Source organism: Athene noctua, chromosome 4 (assembly GCF_965140245.1).
Source record: "Athene noctua chromosome 4, bAthNoc1.hap1.1, whole genome shotgun sequence".
In the NCBI taxonomy this organism is placed as follows: domain Eukaryota; kingdom Metazoa; phylum Chordata; class Aves; order Strigiformes; family Strigidae; genus Athene; species Athene noctua.
Genome location: NC_134040.1, coordinates 1,908,967 through 1,924,735, shown reverse-complemented (window position 1 = coordinate 1,924,735; position 15,769 = coordinate 1,908,967). Strand labels below are relative to the sequence as shown.

The window sequence follows — 15,769 nt, the reverse complement described above, 5'->3', positions numbered from 1 at the left end:
CTTCGGAGAGCCGGCGGGGCTGAGCCGTGGGCCTGAAAAGGGCCCTTCCCACTGCCGCGGGGTGTGGGAGGAGGCGAGGGCTGCTGCCGGGTACTGGGGGTCCGGGTACCCCCTTGCACACTCATCCACCTGTGCGTGCTGCAGGGAGAAAGCTACTCTGAGCCTAAAACTTCACTTTACGGCTCTGCCGAGCCCGCAGAAGTTCGGAGCCAAGCCGCATCGTGTGTTGCATGGAGGCACAACTTGCCTTCTTCTTCCTCCTGAATGGAAATGTGAGGCTGAGACAGAAACAGCCTCTTGTGTTGACAGTGAGAAGCCTCCTGGCTCTGGCGTCTGTCTGGGTGGATCATTTCCCCTTCCCTGGTGGGTTTTGTTGCTGCCTGAACCATTCTGCTGCAAAGCTTGTTCATCCCAGGCATTTTCTTTTTTTTTTTTTTTTTTTTTTTTTTGTCGGGGGGGACAGGAGAAATGATGCCGTGAGGTTTCGGAGGGACAGAGCAAGGATGGAGACAGTGATTTGATTTTGCCTCATGATCACCAGTCAAAGATTTCGGTGGGCTGTGAGCTCCGGCTACCTGCCGGGCCCGCAGATGGAGAGAGGGATTTGCAGCGGAGGAGAGGAGTCGGAGCTTTGCTTGCTGTATTTTAGGAGACACCCAAGGAAAAGCACAGACTGAGCAAGTTCTGCCTCAGGAAAAAGCCAATTCCCAATTTTCCCTGTGATGGGAAGCGAGTATGGATGCTTTCCCCGCGCACACATCACCTGCAGAGTTTTGGCTGCTCAGGTCGTTAATTAGCAGGGGATGCTCATCACGTTAATCCAGCGATGCTCTGTAAGAACTGTGTTAGTTTGGAGGAGAATAGGCTTAGGGCTCTACTAAGCCACGTGGCTCCTGTGAATCACGAGGGCCTGATCCTGCTTGAGGGGGTGAGGACCAGCTTGAGGGATGTCAGAGGAGCCGCGCTGCGAGATTATGGCTTGGCTCAAAAGCAGCTGCACAGTCGAACAAGTGACAATCAAACGGTCTAAATGAGTCTGGATTTATCGTCTTCCCATACAAACCCCGTCAAACTTGTTTCGCTTTATGTGTCATGAAAATGGGTCTCAGTCAACTCGGCAGAGTTTGTGCTGAGAAATAAAATCCATCCCGGGGTCCTGAGTCAGGCGTTCGCCGGTATTTAGAGCTAAGAGCCGATCACAGCCTCTGGCAGGTTGACAACAACGTTTGCTCTCCCGTTTTGTTCAATCGCAACTCAAAATGTTGTCGTGTCCCCCCACCCCGCAACCCACTGGGAAAATGCTCCTGGTTGGAACTGGGAAGGGAGAGCCCCCACCTCACGGGGTCCAGTTCCCTTTTCTAACCTCGTCTAAAAGCACCTGCAGGTCTTGGCGTTGCGTGGTAGCACCTGCGATGCCCAAGATCTTGGAGACCTGAGGACTTGGCCCCCCCCATCTCCCAGATTTATGCGTGGCCCCTTTATCCAGGCAGTCAGGATGGTGCAGACCCGTCTGCATCCCCCCCCCGCTCTTCTCTGGCTTGTCCTCCTGGGTGTTGAGGAGGACGAGGTGCATGTCCGAGTAGCACATTTTGGTGGCCCCAAACTCTCGGGGAACACGAAACCACGGTGTCCCCACGCTGGAACACTGAAGCTTTTGAGCCCGCACAAGGGCGTTGAGGTGCTTTTCTATTTAAAAAGCAACAGAATGGTTCAGCAGACACAAACCTGACCCTTACGGATCTCAGAAGACCCTTTCGCTCGCCGGCAGCTCGAGGCTGGGCTCCCTCGTGCAGCGGTCGCAGCGCCGGCTCGGCGTGGTCGTTGCCATCGCGGTGGGACCGTTGGTGAGCCCCAAAATACCGTGCTCAACTCTTCCTACAGTTTTTTTCCCTAAAAACGAAAAGCATGGAGCTGGGAAAGTGGTAGCACATTAGTACTGTTTATTAGGACAGCAAATTGTGCCAGAAAAGACTACACACAACAGCTAATGATAACATTATGCACATTCACTTAATAGCTAATTAATCTCTTCGACTTTCCTAATGTACAAAAAGGAGCCTTCGGTTTGCGAGAACAACCCAACCATTTGCATTTCTTATTTCCTATAATTGGGGAGGTGGAAGAAATGGGGAGCGAAAAACCCACCACACACACATCAAGTTGTTCACCTCAGCAGATAATAATAATGAGATGATCATCTCCTGTAGTATTTAATTAGAAATGTCGCAGTTAATTGATTTCTTGGCTATGTTAATTAAGAAATAATGAGGACCAGGTTGCAGCAAAAGGTGCCAGCGAGAAGTTTTGAGTCCCTCCCGGATGATGTGTCTGTTGGCTGCGCCCCGAGCCGGCCTGGGGACAACCCCGGGGTTGTGTCACCCATGTCCTGAACCCACCTTGAAGCTTGGGCCCAGCTCAGCTCCCTCCATTTTTGCTTGTTGCTCATTTTTCTGCTCTGCATCCCCGCGTGTGGCCGGGTGTGGGCAGCTGCCCAGGTCCCGCCAGGACAGACAGTGGGTCACCCCATTTGCTGCCTGCGCATCGTTGGGATGCAGGGGGGACCCCTGACACCCTGGGACGGGCGAGGCCGGTAGATCTCAGGGTTACACCGATGCCACGTAGCCGAGAGGTGTAGGCGTGTGTCCCCCCCACCCTGCTTCGGTGGGCTCCTCTTCCAGGGCTGTGATGGAGATCCGGAGCCTGGGGTGCCCTTCAGCCGCGTGGGGAGAGCGCGGGGGCCACGGACAGCCTTTGGACAAAGGTTTTAGGGTACAGATACGCTGGCCCGGCCCCGAGAGCGTTCCCGGCTCGGGTGTGCGGGTGGTGGAGGCTTGAAGCGGGCCTGGTGGTGGTAGATACCCCCAACCCCGGCTCGCTTTAGGAAACGGCCACTTTTGGCATTTCTTTTTCCCACTTTTTTTATGGCTTATTTTGCACCCAACCTCCTCAGCCGCCCCTTCTCACGCCGTCACCCTCCGGCACCCGATCTGAATGCACCTTATAACCGCGTTACCGGCCGCGGCAAGGGGGGAGCCGCCCGCCAGCACCGGCACGTCTTCCAGCGGCCCTTGGCCGGCCCTCGGCGGGCGCTCAACCCCTGACCCCCCCCCGGGCACCCACCTTGCGCCCGCCGTCGCGTTTTAACCTTCCCGACCGCGACACGTTGTGTAACACTCGGATCCGTCTGGAATAAAAGAGTTTAAAGACTTGGCGGTGTGGTCCGGCCTCCGCGCGGCCGTTTGACGCGAAGGACGAGGCGGGAGGTTGGGTTTGACGGGCTCACACGGGGTGGTTGGGCTGGGGGGAGCTGCCGGGGATGGGGCCGTTCCTGCAGCACGAGGGGACGCGAGGAGGGGCCTTGCCGAGGGCAGGAGTGACTCCATTTGGGTCTGGGGGAGGATATATAGAATGATAGTTCATATAATTATATGATTATATAACATTATATATTACATAATATGTAATCATATGATCATATATATATATGATTTATATATGAAATTTTTTAATTTCTGTCTCTGTATATGTATAGAATGATAGATCATGTAATGGTCTGATTAAATAATATATAATACTCTACATTATATTATATTTCATGATATTATATTATCATACATACGATTTGTATGTGAAATCTTAAAATTTGTGTCTCCGTGTCTATGTACAGAATGACAGATCATATAATCGTATAATTATATAATATAAAATCCTATATATGGTATGATGTGCGATTATATGATCATATATATATGATTTATAGATGGAATTTTTACGTGTGTGTGCGTGTGTATATATATAAAATGATAGATCATATAATGATATGATTATATAATCTATAATATATATGATTCTGTGACTATATGTGATTATATATAAAGAGATAGAAATATATATGATATATACTCTATTTATATAGAATATATAGAAATATATATGATATCTTCTGTATACTTATATAGAATATAAGTATATAGAATACTTATCTAGAAGTTCGTATACTTATGTAGAAGTATATTCTCTATACTTATATAGAATATATAGAGAGATCTATGATATATATTCTATATATTTAGAATATAGAGATATATATGATATATATTCTATATATTTATGTAGAATATATAGGAATATATACAATATATTCTATATATTTATGTAGAATATATAGAAATAGATATGATATATATTCTATATGTAGAACATATAGAAATAGATATGATATATTCTATATATTTATGTAGAATATATAGAAATAGATATGATATATATTCTATATGTAGAACATATAGAAATAGATACGATATATTCTATATATTTATATAGAATATAAATATATTTATATATTTATATAGAATATATAGAAATATATACGATATATATTCTATATATACACGATTATAGTTATATACTATATGATAACCATATGATACTACATCATTATATATAATATGTAAATATATATGACAGAAGACACAATTATGTAAAATATACGTTATAAAATACAATATATATACATATTATATGCGCACACGTACATGTCTATGTTGTGTGTCTACACTAGTAAAAGATATCTACGCATACATATAAAATGCCCATTTAGAAGTACGAGATACATACACGTTCGTGTGTGGCTGCTGTGCGCACGTGTAGCTGTGTGTAAGTGTGTATATATGGTATATTTATGTAGTTATTATACTTGTGTGAATATATTTTTATGGTTTTTAATAGATATGTACCGTTACTAGCAGTGTCCTTTGCCCCGGACGCCAGCGAGCCGTGGGAAGGACGCCCGCCCTTTGTCGCCCAAGACCCCCCGAGTCCCTGATTGCGGGGGGCTCCCGGCGTGCCTGGGGCCCGGAGGGGGTCCCTGGGCACCCCGTGCCGGGGGTGTCCCCGCGGCGGGGGGATATTCTGGGGGCTGGGGGCGGGATTGGGGCAGAGCTGCCTGGACCCTGCCTCTCCCCGACACTCAATCCCCGGCGCAGGTGTGATGCTGCCGGCGTCTCACATACCGCTCATACCTGCGGCCACCCCGGCCGTGGCCCCCGCTCCCCCGGGGACCCCCGAGGGACCCCCACACACCCCCCGAGGGCCACCCCCATCCCCAGGGCCATCCGCATCCCCCCAGCACCCACCTCCGTGGGGCCACCGAGCTCCCCCAGGCCCATCCCTCCCTGGTGACACCGCTGTCCCCACGGCCGTGCCACCAGCGATGGGAGGGGGGGGGACGGTCCCCTTGTCCCCCTCCTCCGCCGAGGCAAGCAGACAGGTTTCCAGCGCATTTTGCTTTTTATTACCACGCAGTAACACACACTACAGCTGCTGACTACCTACGACAGGGAACGCACGCACACAGGCACAAAAATAAAAGAATAAATTAAAATAAAACTGTGTAAAAACAAACAAACAAACAAAAAATAACCAAAAAAAAATGGAGAAAAGGAGGGAGATCGGGGGGGGGGGGGGGGGGAGGGGGAGAGGAAAAGTGGAAAATCAAACTGAAAATGAAAAAGGGGTTGGGTACATTGAGCTTCTAGGTAGGACGGTTTGATTTGATCTCATGGCTGGCGGGCGGCTTCCAGCGCGGAGGAGGATGCGCGGTCGCGTCCCGGGGCCGCGGGTGCCCTGGCAGCCTCCTCTTCCTCCTCGGCTCGGCGGCGGGAGCTTCTCGAAAAGCACCTCCGAGGGATGCCCCGGGGCGGCGGGGGGGGACGGGGGTCCCCGGTCAGGCCGGGCGCCCCGGAGGAAAGGCAGCGGGCGGCGGCGGTGGCTTCGGCGACGTCCCTTAGAGTTCGTTTGGCGATGCCGCCTGTGTCCCCCCTTCCTCCCCCGGGTTCCTCTCCATGGTGGCTGCACCAGGAGCCTGTCCCTGCCTTAGTCGTTGGAGGTGACGTCGATGTCTTCTCCGCTCGACTGCTTGGTGGCGAGGCGCCATCGGTTGATGTGGTGGGAACCTTTCTTCTTCTGATCCGAGTCGGGTCCTTCCTCCTCCAGCTTCTGCCGTTTGTATTTCGTCCGCCTGTTCTGGAACCACACTTTCACCTGGGGGAGAGGGAGAAACGGCCGCTCGCAGAGGTCCCGGCACAGCCAGATGATGCTGCAGCCAGGCAGCAACCTGCCCCCACCCAAAAAAAAAGCAGTCCCCATCCACCCTGCCCTGCCTCAGTTTCCCCTCTGCCCGCAGCAAGGTGGGAACGGGGAGGGGATAAACGGGGCGGGTTGGAGGACGTGGGGTGCAGCTGCCTCCTGGCTCTGCTGCACAACCCGGCCTCGGAGAACCCCAAGATGGGTGAAGGACCCTCGATCACAGCTTGGACGTGGGGTCAGCAGGGACGCGGGACCCTCCTGACAGCACCCCAAGCCGGTGCCCATCACCCTGGTGTCGGGGCTGCGCCCCAGCCAGTGGCTAAACCCAGCCCTGTTCCCTCTGGTGGCCAGTGGCAAGTTGCCGTGGGCCAATGGAGCCGTCCCAGGGCCGCAGCGGCTTGGGCTGGACCATATAGAACCCGGTAGCTAATCATAGACAGCCTACAATGACAATTACAGATAATTAATTAGGTTTCAGGAAGCCTTTTCCTGCCGGATGGTGGGCGAACGCTGTCCCAGGAGCCCGGGGAGGCAGCGGGGGCTCCATCTGAGGCCCCTGCACCCACCCTTGGTGCCAGCGCCAGGGTGGACACGGCAGCAGGGGCACGGTGTGGGGGTCAGGGTGCTGAAAGCACCCACAGGGTCGGTGGGGTGGGGTGCTGTGGGCACCCATGCGGCTGGCAATGCAGGGTGCTGTGCAGGCAGGGGTGCGGGGTGATGCAGGCAGGGATGCGGGGTGATGCAGGCAGGGATGTCGGGTGCTGCAGGCAGGGATGTCGGGTGCTGCAGGCAGGGATGCGGGGTGATGCAGGCAGGGATGTAGGGTGCTGCAGGCAGGGATGCGGGGTGATGCAGGCAGGGATGTCGGGTGCTGCAGGCAGGGATGTCAGGTGCTGCAGGCAGGGATGCGGGGTGATGCAGGCAGGGATGTCGGGTGCTGCAGGCAGGGATGTTGGGTGATGCAGGCAGGGATGCGGGGTGCTGCAGGCAGGGTGCCCCAGGCCTCCCCAGCCCCACAGCTCCCTGGGTGCTGCTGCTCGGCCGCTGCTGCCGCCCAGCATGGGCCCGGCTGCAGCCTTCACCCCCTGGCAGGCGGGTCGGGGCCCGCAGCCCCCCTCATCCCCGCACCCACCACCCCTTTCCCCTTTCCCCAGCGCCAGGCGCAGACAGTACCCGCTTTCGGCCCCGGAGCCTCGGCAGCGAGGCCACGGCCCGCGCTGGCACCTCGCCGCGCTCCCCAGGTGAGCTGAGCCAGCGCAGCACCAACCCTTGACTTTAAGCCACGCTTAGTCCCTTGAAACAGCCGCTTTATGGCACCAGTATATATTATAACCCCCCTGCCCCGGACTCGAACCATTTTCTTTCCTAGCTTTGGGGCATTTCTGGAACAATAAGGAGCTGGCGCCTTTCATTCAATGACTGCAAAGCACTTTGCAAACTTTAATTAAAGCTCTCAGCCCTCTGGGAGCGGGGAAGTTGCCTTATCCCTAAATTATAGAAGGGGAAACTAAGGCATAAAGCAATTAAGATGCTTGAGTGAGGCTCTGTGGAAATCAGGGGTGGGTATGGAGCGTAGAGCTGTTCCTGCCCAGCTCCGAGGAACCGGGCACGGCCGTGCCCTGCGGGACGAGGCTCCCCTGCGCCTCCGCAGGGGCTGGGCTGTGGGAAGGGGGAGAATTCCAGGCTGGATGGGCTCCCTGAGCCCGCCTGTACCAGAGTCCTGGCTCCAACAGGCCAGAAGCCACAATGAGGGAAGTGTGAGAACCTCTCAGTGGGCACCGGGGGGATAAGCTGCCCCCTACGATGCCTCATCCTGACTCCAAGAGTAATTGGTTTAAACCCCCGAGCTCAGGGGGGTTTATCCCTTCCCCAGCCATTAACCGTTGTCATGCCAGGGGTTTGTGTGTCTGACCCGTGCGATGCTCCCCAGGTCCCCGCCCGGCCACCCCCCGGGGCTGGCTCTGTCCCCGCGCTCCCGCTGCAGGATGGGGACAGCCCCTGGGTGGCTCCTGTCCTGTCACCAAGCTGGGGACAATTGGTGGCTCCACGGGCGGCTCCCCTGGGTGATGACCCAAACCCCGCCAAGGCTGTGAGCACGGCGATGGCTCGGGGTGGTGACCAGGAGGGACCAGCCCCGCCTGTGGGGGCCCGACACGGTGACACAGTCCCAGCCGGGACTTTTCTTCTAAAAACACCCCAAAACTTTTAAAAGCTCGGTTTTGGGGACTGTCCTCACGGCAGGGGGGCACCACTGCCAGCCCCGGGGTTCACCGGGTGGCCGCTCTCTGGCTCTATCTGGGACGTGCATCTTTCCCCCCCCCGACTCCCAGGCATTCGCTCGGTTAATTATTACCCCTCCCGCAGAGCGGCTGCGATGCCCGGCCGGGGCTGCTGCACCTCCAGGCCTGCACCCACGACGCCAGGAGGGGACGAGGGGTTGTAGGGTGCCTCCACAGTCACCCCAAAGCTGGGAGGGGATGGGGGGTTATACGGTGCTTCCGTAATCACCCCAAAACTGGGAGGGGGTGCTGGGATATATGGCTCCTCCATAGTCACCCCAAAGCCAGGAGGTGATGAGGGGTTATACGGTGCTGCCACAGTCACCCCGAAGCTGGGAAAGGGTTCTGGAATATATGGTACCTCCGTAATCACCCCAAAGCTGGGAGGGGATGTGGAGCCATACGGTGCCTCCACAGTCACCCCAAAGCTAGGAAGGGGTGCTGGGCTACGTGGTGCCTCCATCATCACCCCAAATCCGGGAGGGAACACGGAGGTATATGGTACCTCCATATTCACCCTGAAGCCAGTAGGGAACACGGGGCTGTATGGTGCCTCCATAGTCCCCCCAAAGCCTGGAGGGGGTGCTGGGCTACACGGTGCCTCCATCATCACCCCAAACCTCCCGCGGGCAGGAGCCAGGCTGAGGCCTTGCCTTAGGGATGGCAGATTGGAGGCCCCCGAGGGGCGTTTGCGCCATGAGCTGCCAGGGATGGGGAGGCTCTGCCCGGCCGGCCAGGCTGCGTGGTGCAAAATTAACTCCGGGCTGTTATTTCCCAGCTCCAACGTGCTCCCCGGGGAGGTGAAGCGACCCGACGCCACCGGCGATGGGCACAACGGCCTGACTGCCTGTGGTCACCCACCCCGGCACGACCGCAGCGTGGGACCCCCACCCGCTCCCCACCTCCCCGGCACCCCAGCCCCGTGCACCCACGCTGCCTGGCACCCCCGCGGCACACCAACCGCCAGCCTCCTCGTGCCATCACCCTGTGTGTGTGTGTCCCCCACTCGCCAAAACTCCCCGGGTGGCTCCTCTGGACCAGGAGCATCCCCCCACTGAGCCCTCCCTACGCGTGCTCCAGCCTCAGCCCGCTTTGGGACCGTGGGCTGCTGCTGGATTTTCTCCCAATCCCTTTTTTTGGGGGGTTGATGTTGCTTGGGCCTGTCTTATCCCAGACTAATGGAGCTCCTTGGTAGGAGAGAGGATGGGAAGGGGTTAAACACCTCCACCCTTCCCCACCTTATATCCCAAGGCATTTCCTGATGCTGGGCAGGTACTGGTACCCTTTTCACCTTCCCCCTGGGCTGCTCCAGGTGTTGCTCCCCGGCTGGGAGACCAGGAGCCCCTTTTCCAGGGGGAAAAGCAGCTGGGAAATAAGGTCAGGCACAGCCGTAACCGGCAGCCCCTTCTTGGAGGGGAAAAATGATAAAAAATACCCAGGCGGGGGTTCGGGTGTCTGTGCTGGGTGAAAACACGCCCGTGTCAGCTGGTGTCACACCGGGGATGCGTGTCACTGAGGGCAGGGGGAGGTTTGCACGCATGTAGGACTCATCACAGGATATGTAATAATAATAATAATAATTATTATTATTATTATAATAATACCTGGTTTTTGGCACGACCACCAGCCAGGCTGGCTCTCCCACCCTGCTAGCCCCAGTACATCCCGTAGCGCATCCCTCTGCACATTGGGGTTATTTCCCTCCAGGCAATTAAAAGATTTTTTTTTCAAAAGATTATTTTTCTAAAGCCACAAAGCTGAAAGGGAAGAAAAAGTCTTCCCTGCTCCCCCGCGCCCCCCCCACCCTCCCCCCGGCTGCCTCCGGGGACGCTTTGCTGACACTCGCCGCAGCCCCCCTGGGCCGAGCCCGGTGCTTTTTCCGGGGGGAGCCGGCCCCGGCCCCCCAAACGCTCCCGCTCTGACCCGCACTCGCTCCCTGCCCGCAGGTGATGAATTATCCCTGAGCCGAGCGGCCGCAGCAGCTTCCCCAAACCATGGAAATACCGTACTACAAAACACGCTGCAGCGCATTAAAAAAAAAAAAAAAAATTCTATATTGCCTCTTTCCATTTCCAAATCTCCACCCGGATTCAGGGACGGATGCCTCTGCTTTTTCAAAACCCCAATAAATTGCATTATTGCTTTTAGGCTCAGGGCAATGATGCAAAATCTGAGGGACTCGCTGAGCTCCCCCTCAGGCATCCCGCAGCTGCCCTTTCCTCCCCGGGGAAGTTACTATTTGTTCTTTGACCTTTCAGGGCTGGGGTTTTTTTTTTTGTCTTTAACATAATTTTCAGCCCAGACTGGTGACAGAAGCAGCAAGGAAAGGACCCGAGCTGGGGTGCCAGCGCCCTGCGAGTTGCAGGGCTGGGGGGTCAGGATAGCGTCAGCATGAAGATACAAACGGCCTCTGGATTTTGTGGGCTTGATCCATTCCCCCCAATATCTGCACCTGCGGTTTCCCGCTCTCCCCGTGACATTTTTCTCCCAGTAACTTCCCTTTCACAGGGATTTATTCGGAGGTTTTGCTTGGCAGAGCCTGGGCAAGGATAAGCCAGGTGGGTACCAGGAACACCCACAGCTCCAGCTTTATTTTCCAATTAAATTAAAGGATAAAAAATAAATTAATTCAGAATACAGGCCAAACTACCTAGCCAGCATTTGGAGAAAACTTTCTCCATCGACTCAGTTAGTGAATATTATGGGAAATAGAGTGCTTTCACCCGGAGCATTTGGGAATAGCTGCTCACCAGGACACAGGGCTTGGACACGCACAGAGCCCCGACTCCCCTGTTTTCCCCCCCAGCACCGTACGCTTTTCCATTTCCTCTCATCCCTCCGGTTCTCGTGATTATCTAAACGCCTGTAAAATGTCTTTTCTAAAAATCAGAAAGTTGCAGCTGGAACCAGCGCCCTTGGGCAGGCACCCACCTTCACACCCGTCCTGAGTGCGGGGCGCCGCGGTGGTTGTGTACCGAACCGAAGCCGCACAGCTGAGGGGTGTTTCTGCAGCTTTTGGGGAAGGGTCTCATGTTGCTGCTCCTTTCTTTAAACTTTTTTTTTTTTTAATCATATACTGCTCTTAGGAAAAACACCCCAAGCAAGCAAGAACTAACACCAGAAAAGCTCTCTGGAGAGTGGCACGGTGTGAGACCAGCATCCCCAGTCTCAAGCCCTGCTGGGGACGACTGTAACAACCGAACGCTGCGGTTTAAAAAAAAAAAAAAAAAAAAAAAGAAACAAACCTACAACAAACCAACCAACAAACAACTCCCCAAATCCACCCAGAGCCCTCAGAAACCCGCACGGCTCAGCCACGGTTTCCCCGCGGGATTCCTGGCCAAACCCAGCTGGGATTTTGCAGAGCGCGGCCCCGGTTGTGTCCGCTGCCGAGCTGCTGCCACCGGCGGCCGGCGGGACGGCCAGAGGGCCGGAGGGATGCAGGGATGGAGGGATGGAGGGACGGAGGGACAGAGGGACGGCCGGGGGGGGTACCTGGGTCTCGGAGAGGCTGAGGCTGCTGGCCAGCTGCTTGCGCTCGGCGCCCACCACGTAGTGGTTCTTCTCGAAGGCCCGCTCCAGGCGCAGGAGCTGCGACGGCGAGAAGGCGGTGCGGATGCGCTTGGGCTTGCGGGCGAAGGGGCCGTGGAGGAGCAGGCTCTCCTGCGACACCTCGCTCCCTGCGGACAGACGGCCGAGTCACGGTCCCGCACCGGCACCCCAAACCCCCCCAGCACCCCTTCTGTGTGACCCGAGCGGGGTGTTGGGGAGAGAGTCTTGCCCTGAGACACGGGAAGGAGAGACAAGGGGGTATTGGGGGGCCCTGGACACCTTCCCCGCTCCAAGATTGAAGGATTCATTTCCCCCCCCCCCCAACCCTGCCAAGTGCCGCGGTGCCACGGCCACGCTCCCCCCCCCGGCTGCCCTTAGTGGTGGGGCTGGACATGGGGGGGACGGGAGGGGAAGGGAAAGGAGAGAGAAAGAGGGGGAGAAGGGGTGGATGGGGAGAGCAGGAGGAAGGGGAAAGAGAGGGAGAAGGAGAGAGGCAGAGAAAAATAAGAGAAGAAAAAAAGATTTAAAAAAAAAATAGAGGAGAAAGCCTAAGAAAGTGATGGAAAAAAGACAGGAGAAGCAAGAAAGAACGAAAGAAAAAGAAAAATCAGACAGAAAGATGGACAAGAAGGAAAAGAAACAGTGAAAGGGAGAAGGAAAGAAAGAAGGAAAGTGGAAAGCAAGAAAGAAAAGAATGGAAAGAAGGAAGAAAAGATAGAAACGAAAGAAACTAAAAGGAAAGAAAGAGACACAAGGAGAGAAGAGAAAGAAACGAAAAAGAGAAAGAAAGAAAGAAAGAAAGAAAGAAAGAAAGAAAGAAAGAAAGAAAGAAAGAAAGAAAGAAAGAAGGCAGGAAAAAGAGGAAGGAACGAAAATGTGGAAGGAAAGAAAAGAGAAAGAAAAGGCAGAAAACCGAAAGAAAGAGAAGAAGCAACAGCGCGCAACGGCGATGGAGCCGGCGGCGGGGGAGGCACCGGCGGCCGGGCCGGGCCGGGAGCGGCGGGGGCGGCGGCTCCGGGCCCGGGCAGGACCGGGGAGCCCCGGCCGGGGCCGCTCCGGGACGGTCCGGGCCCGGGAGGGGAGCGGGGCCGTGTCCCCGCGGGCCGGTGCCCCCGGGCGGCGCCGGCAGCGGCCGCGATCCCCGGCGGAGCCGCCGGAGCCCGGAGCCAGGCGAGGGGTTGGTGCCGGACAGATAAACCCTAATCGGGGCCCCCCCGGCCGCGGGCCCCCCCGGGACAGCGGGGACGGCCAGGGGACGGGGATCGAGAGGAGATGGGAAAGGAAAGGAAAGGATGGGAAAGGAAAGGATGGGAAAGGAAAGGATGGGAAAGGAAAGGATGGGAAAGGAAAGGATGGGAAAGGAAAGGATGGGAAAGGAAAGGAAGGGAAAGGAAAGGAAAGGAAAGGAAAGGAAAGGAAAGGAAAGGAAAGGAAAGGAAAGGAAAGGAAAGGAAAGGAAAGGAAAGGAAAGGAAAGGAAAGGAAAGGAAAGGAAAGGAAAGGAAAGGAAAGGAAAGGAAAGGAAAGGAAAGGAACACAGAGACAGGAAAAGAAAGAAATAAGAAAGGGAGAGACAAAAGGACATAAAGAAATGAAAGATAAAGAAAAGAGATAGAGACAGAGTCAGGAAGAGAAGAGAAGAGAAGAGAAGAGAAGAGAAGAGAAGAGAAGAGAAGAGAAGAGAAGAGAAGAGAAGAGTCTATAGAATTAAACAAAATCTCGCTGTGCAGCCGAGATCCACCCGTAATCAATCTTTCACTTCGTTCCGAGAAGCAGAAACCCAAACTCCGGCTCCGGCAGCCGCGCAGGGAGGCGGCAGCGCCGGTCCCGTCCCCGGGAGCCCCGCGATGCCCGGCGGGACCCGGCTCCGGCCCCGGGGCTGCCCCGGTCCCCCCGCCCGCCCTCTGCCCGGCCCCGGCCCCGGGAACGCACCGGCCCCGGGCCTGTAAACGCGCTGCGTCCCGGGTGTGAGAATGTACTGAGCACCGGGTGTGTAAACGCTCTGAGTACCGGCCGTGTGAATGTACTGAGGATGTGTAAATGCGCTGAGTACCTGGTGTGTAAACGCGCCGAGTCCCGCGTTTGTAAATGTACCGAGAACCGGTGTGTAAATGCGCTGAGCACCGGGTGTGTAAATGTACCGAGAACCGGTGTGTAAATGTACCGAGCACCGGGTGTGTAAATGTACCGAGCACCGGTGTGCAAAGGCGCTGAGTACCGGGTGTGTAAATGTACTGAGCGCCGGGTGTGTAAACGCTCGGAGTACCGGGTGTGTAGACACGCCGGCTGCGCAAACGCACCGACACCGGGCGTTCAAATGCACCGAGCACCGGCTGTGTAAAGGCACCGGGTGTTCAAATACCCCGAGTACCGGCTGTGTAAAGGCACCGGGTGTTCAAATACCGCGAGTACGGCTGTGTAAAGGCACCGGGTGTTCAAATACCCCGAGTACCGGCTGTGTAAAGGCACCGGGTGTTCAAATACCCCGAGTACCGGCTGTGTAAAGGCACCGGGTGTTCAAATACCGCGAGTACGGCTGTGTAAAGGCACCGGGTGTTCAAATACCCCGAGTACCGGCTGTGTAAAGGCACCGGGTGTGCAAGCGCCCGGAGCACCGGCTGCTCCTGCAGCAGCAACAGGTTCTGCCTCCAGGTCCCCGCCGGCCGCCCCCCCTCCCTCCCTCCCCTCCGGTTACCGGCCCCCGGGGCTCTCCGCGCCCCCTCCGCGCCCCCTCCGCGCCCCGGGAGCCGCCGGGCGCTGCCTCCCGCTCACCTTGGAAGCGGTGCCCGAAGAAGCGGTTCCGCAGCACCCAGGGGTAGAAGTTAAGCGGATCGCGGTGCTGAGGCCCGAAGAAGGAATGGGGGGGCGGGAGGGCCGACCCCCCCAGTTGGTGGGGCCCGACGGGCAGCGCCGGGTGCCCCACGGCCTCGGGGAAGACGAGCTCGGCGCTGCCGTAGAGGGCCCGGCCGGCGGCGGCGGCAGCGCCCGGGAAGCCGGGGGCGAAGGCGGCGGCGGCGGCGGCGGCGTCGGCGGCGGCCCCGGGCCCGGGGTAACCGAGGGCGGCGGGACGGGGGGGCTCCTCGGGGCCGAGGTGGGTGTCTTTGCCCACCAGAGACTCGATGGTGAAGCAGCGCTTCGCAGACGGCTGGAACATGGTGTGAGCCGGGGAAAGGGAGGGAGGGGAGGGGTGGGGGGGGGTGGGGGGGGACACCCGGAGCGGGGCTGTTCCTCCGGGTGTGTGTGTGTGTGTGTGTGCAAGAAACCACCCCCCTGGGCAGAGCACACACACACAGAGACACACACACACACACCCGCCCCGCCGCCCACCCGCGGGTGCCCGCGCAGCCCGCAGAGCCCCCGGCAGCCGGTACAAATACGGCCGGTACCTGGCGGGGCCCGGGGGAGGGGGCGGCCTCACCTGGCTCGGGCCCGGGCAGGGGGAGGCAGGGGCAGGCAGGGCAGGCAGGGCAGGCAGGGCAGGCAGGGGGAGGCAGAGAGCGCCCGAAAAACTGGACTGGAGCCGCTCCCGCAGGCGCGCCGCGAAGTTGTGGGAGAGGGGCTCCGGCTGCGGGGTGGTTTTTCCTTCTTCTTTTTTTTTTTTTTTTTAAAAAAAATTCTTTTTTTTTTAAAAAAAAAAATCCTATCCCCCCCCCTTCTCCCCCTCCATCCTCCCCCCCTCCCTCTTTTTTTTTTTTTTTTTTTTCTTCACCCCCTGCTTTTTAAAATAAATAAATTAAAAAAAAAATCCGCAGCGGCGGTTTGTAACTCCGCGGCTCGGGGAGCTGCCGGCCGGGGGGGGAGGGAGGGAAGGAGGGAGGGAGGGAGAGGGAAGGAGGGGAGGTGAAGCCCTCC

General features: G+C 56.4%; 1 protein-coding gene across 1 annotated transcript; it reads right to left on the bottom strand.

The window, feature by feature from the left end:
- Positions 1-5,874: 5,874 nt before the first annotated feature.
- Positions 5,875-15,071, bottom strand: EMX1 (empty spiracles homeobox 1). The gene is made up of 3 exons (XM_074903688.1): positions 14,690-15,071; positions 11,862-12,046; positions 5,875-6,042 (listed from the first exon to the last, which is right to left on the bottom strand). The coding sequence occupies exons 1-3, from the start codon at positions 15,069-15,071 to the stop codon at positions 5,875-5,877; spliced, it is 735 nt and encodes a 244-aa protein (XP_074759789.1).
- Positions 15,072-15,769: the final 698 nt, after the last annotated feature.

Excerpts from the sequence above, each read along its gene's own strand:
- EMX1 (XM_074903688.1), bottom strand. The coding sequence starts at position 15,071 with ATGTTCCAGCCGTCTGCGAAGCGCTGCTTCACCATCGAGTCTCTGGTG. Across the intron at positions 12,047-14,689 it reads CTTCGGGCACCGCTTCCAAG|GGAGCGAGGTGTCGCAGGAG; the intron begins GTGAGCGGGAGG and ends GTCTGTCCGCAG. Across the intron at positions 6,043-11,861 it reads TCAGCCTCTCCGAGACCCAG|GTGAAAGTGTGGTTCCAGAA; the intron begins GTACCCCCCCCG and ends CCTCTCCCCCAG.